General features: G+C 36.6%; 1 protein-coding gene across 1 annotated transcript; it reads right to left on the bottom strand.

Moving 5' to 3' along the window:
* Positions 1-1,110: 1,110 nt before the first annotated feature.
* On the bottom strand, positions 1,111-2,498 carry LOC120154766 (UPF0481 protein At3g47200-like). The gene has a single exon (XM_039166421.1). The coding sequence runs from the start codon at positions 2,479-2,481 to the stop codon at positions 1,207-1,209; it is 1,275 nt and encodes a 424-aa protein (XP_039022352.1). The 5' UTR covers positions 2,482-2,498; the 3' UTR covers positions 1,111-1,206.
* Between the last annotated feature and the right edge of the window lie 1,870 nt (positions 2,499-4,368).

Genomic DNA, 4,368 nt, shown 5'->3' with positions numbered 1-4,368 from the left:
ACGAGATTTTTCTTCATTCTTTTGCTTTGTCTTCAGCACTTAACAAACAAAGGACTAAATCCGCAACTTCGAAACTGGAAGTCTTTCAAAAACAACTCAATAGAGCTCCACAGTATAACAGATCCATGAGAGTCATGGTACATATGTACTTCTCAAGCTTAACATTGCCACTGGCTCTTCGGTCCCTTGTCACTTGTGGGAAGCCACCCCCCTCCCGGTTACATTTGCACTCTAGATATTCAAGTCAAGTACTTCTGTTTATGTAACCAATCTTAAACTGCTTATTAACATCTGATTTGAAATATGGTTTTCATTCTATTTTTCCCGTTCTACTTTTTAGGGGTCAACAATGGCAATGGTTTTGTAAGTACCCAATAATATTGAAAAAAAATGTGTTTCACATTAACATAATTTTTTTTATATTTTTAGAATATGATGCTTATATATATAATATATATTTGACACAACAGAAGTCGCTAGTTGATTGTTCAGAAGCTCACATTTAATGACTCAACTTGACTCGATTGAATGATAGACAACACGTTTAACTTAGTCACCTAAAAGAAATAATTAATTATGAAAGCTGATATGAGTTAATGATATAGCATATAACTTACCTAGGGATGTGCATGGGTCGGGTCATGTCGGATTTTCGGTTCATCCAACTCGATTCGAAAATTATAAATCTTCCACCCGACCCGGTATTTGAGATAAAACCCGAATCTGACCCGACCCAACCCAACCCGAAATAATATATTTAATAAAAAAATATTATTTTTATTCAATAAAAATAGGGATTTAATTGAAAGAAAATAACATATAGAAGAGTATTATTGCAATTATCCCTAACTATATAAGGTAAAAATACATTTTTTGGGTCGGATCGGGTATTTTTAACGCTAAACCCAAACTCGATCCATCCCGAACATAACCTTTTAAAAAAAAAAAACGACCAGAGCAGACCTGAACCCGAAATCGTTTTTAAAAAATCCGACCCAATCAGTCGGAACCCATCGGGTTCGGGTCCCATGCCCATCCCTATATAGCAATCAGCTTAACTTTAGGAATTAACTACTAAGGCAAGCATTTAACTAGGAATGCAAAGATATATAAATCAAAATCATAGCAAGACACTCATTCTTTTGTTACATAACACAGACACAAATAGTAGCAAATTGATATAAACAAGTACTAGAGGGGAAGTTGTTATTTGATGATGGAGTATACAGCTTGTAAAGCAGTGAGGGTCAAAATAATAATGGCAAACACTTGAGAAACAATAGCCCAAGGTTTCCCAAAATAATTATGCATGTAGAATGCATGCCATCTATGCCACCATTGACTGCAATAGCCATGAACTTGGTTGCAAAGCTCATGATAATGGAATTCCTTCACATAAGCATCAAAATAAAGCTTGTTGAAGAATTTCGTTGCGTCGTCAAGGTTCAACCAGTTATCTATGACGTCTTTCTTACATAGGACCTCCATGTCGTCGGTCGTGTCGATGAGGTTATCAAGGAGTATTGCATAAGAAGTCAGTCTCGGGGTGCAATTCGGATAACATTGCTCGAAGCTGATGAGGTTGCGAAAGACGGTTTCCGTCGTCTCTTGGATAAGCAAAGAAGGGATTTCGAGGACACCGTTGTTGAATTTTATATCCAATATGCTTTTTGACTCAACTTTCTTGAAGCTAACTCCGGCTTCTTTTAGCTTAGATGCAGAAGGGATTGGTTGCCATCCTGAATAATCAGTTTCGTCGCCTTTTTCGGACGGCAAAACCAAGGTCATTCTTAAGAGATCTATGATATGTTTGATCTCTTTCCCGAAGAAAAGATTTTGGTCCATGGGAGGTGCATCTGATGAAAACATGTTCCCGAAGAATTCGATGGCAAGTTGAGCTAAGGACATGGTTTCATTAGCAGACCTGGTTAGATTAAACAAGATTTCAAGCACCATCCATGGCACTTGATTTTCTAGTAAAATCAAATCATGATATAGAAACTGAAGCATACAAGACATAGTGAAAATGGGATCATCTTCGTCTCTTTCGATTTCATCAGCATCTTTCCGGAACAGCTCAATAATAAAGCAACCATCAAGCACCAAAATCTTTACGAATTCTTCATCGCTGAATTCAACAGGACCCCCATAACATTCACGAGCTTGAAGCTGGATCTCTCTGATGGCTTCTTCCAGCTCCACCAGTTGAGTCGGCGGATTAGGGGAACGGTGAATGAGACCTTCAAGATACTTCAGTTTGAGGTTCTGTGTCCCTTTTGAGTGTGTTCGACCATAGTGCCAGGGCCCAATTGAGAATGCATCAGGCACATAAGCCTGTCTATTATGTCTGTAAAGTATGATTGGAGTTTTGAAGATGCAACACTTGCTGGACATGATAAAATCATCGAATGCCAATGTTTCATAAGATGACATCAAGTCTTGGACATCAATTTCAACGTGTTCTTCCCTGCTCTTTCTCATCCTTCTCCTCACTAAAATGTAAAATCGAAAAGGAAAATAAAAAACCGGATAACATAGTTTAGTACATCAGTTACTAAATATGACTTCTTCTTGATCTAAAATTGTAGCTAGGCTTACTTGAATGCTCTGCCTAAACAGTAATGTAATGATAAACTGTATAGCAATAGATTTCCATACATACCGGTTTAGAAGCTAATTTTGAATGCAGCAATCTGGATTCTACTTCCAATAACAAATCCTGTACTTCCTTGAACAAACTGCAATCGATGCTTAAATTTGTATTCTGTTGCGGCTCAATGTATTTCAGAAGCAGTATAAGCAGGGAAATGACGCTAAAATATAAAGCGAATTTTGAAGAGAATTCTTTCTTTTCTTATAGGATGGGGAAAGGGAGATTCGTTCAAGACTGGGACATATTTCATGATTAATTCTTTTCTTCCAGGATTGTAATTCCTGGATTTTGCTTGTACTACAAGTTTCAGTCCAAATTTTGAAGCTTTGAGGCTTTCACATATATAAATTACTGAAAGTACACAGAGTAAACTTAAACTATATCAATAAGTTGGTAATACACATAGTAGAAACGAGAAAAAGAAATCATCCCTTCCACTTAAGATAGCTACAGCTTAATTTTATAGCCACGTTCGGTTACATATTTAACCATATTGTCGAGCTCCTCCTTGCTTATAAGCCCGTCATTATTTGCGTCAGTGTGATGAAGTCCTGCTCTATGTGCTCTCCACTCTGGTAAATGAGAACCAAGGCTTCTGAAGGCTTGCTTGATCTCTTCGTTACTGAGTCGACCATCGCGATTGTGGTCATAGCGTTCTAACATCATCATCAGTTGGTCGACGGGTGGATCGTTAGGTGACCAATCTTCTTTCTTTTTGCCTCTTTGCCTTCTGCACCTTTTATCGACATTGAGAGAATTCATAGGAGGAGATGTGGAAGTATAGGACAGGGAGACCCCAATCTCTCTGTAGAAGATTATATGTTTTGCTTTGCGCCTTCCTGATCTGATGTTTATGGCAGGGCCAAGCTTATATAGAGAAGGGATATTTATTAATTTCTCCTAGTTATCCTCTTCCTTGCAAGATTATGGAGAATCAGAATTTAATTCAAATCTCCTAGAGTGCAAATTGCCACATAAAATATTATTTCCACTAGAAAATGGGAGAGAATAAGGTTCCTGGTAATCTTCCACAAGTATTCATTTTAGTTTTTGGTTAATCGTATTTGGGAACATTTTCTAATCTTGAATGATTAGATTCCAACCTCTCTATACAAGAATATAAGTTTTGCTTTGCCTTTCTGATCAGATGTTTTAAGCAGGGCCAAGCTTATATGGAGAAGGGATAATTTATTAATTATCTTCTTCCTTGCAAGTTCAAAAGCATATATTTTTCACTCTTGGAATCCAAATTTGATATTATTGATCAAGATTATGAAGAATCAGAACTTAATTAGGATTACTTCATCCTCTCTTTTCCCCTTTTTTTCTTCTTTACAAATTGTGTCAATTTTATTGATCAATTTAACTTTTTCTTCTTTAATTTTGTTTAACCGGAGACAATATCGGTTTTAATGTTGATTGCCGTCTGCCAGTTATCTTTTTTCTTTGTTTTTTTTTAAATTTTTTAATAAAAATAATTATGTCTTTTTGACATGTTCTCTGCATTTACGACACGTTTATCTATGATTTTTTGGCATATTTTTCTCCGCATTTTGGTAGCTTACGGTTTCTGCTGTTGTTTTTATTTATCTTTTTTTCTCAGGGTTGGATTTGAAATCGCCACGACTGATCAAGATGGCGCTTATTTGTTATCATGTTGATCTCCCCTACTTTGGACCCTCAGATTGATTTCGATACACGTTTTGCATTCGTGA

This window comes from Hibiscus syriacus, unplaced genomic scaffold (assembly GCF_006381635.1).
Source record: "Hibiscus syriacus cultivar Baekdansim isolate YM2019G1 unplaced genomic scaffold, ASM638163v2 tig00111151_pilon, whole genome shotgun sequence".
Classification (NCBI taxonomy): Eukaryota; Viridiplantae; Streptophyta; class Magnoliopsida; order Malvales; family Malvaceae; genus Hibiscus; species Hibiscus syriacus.
This window is presented reverse-complemented; position numbering and strand designations above follow the sequence as displayed.

What these genes read in the sequence shown, in the direction of transcription:
- LOC120154766 (XM_039166421.1), bottom strand. Translation starts at nt 2,481, where the DNA reads ATGAGAAAGAGCAGGGAAGAACACGTTGAAATTGATGTCCAAGACTTG.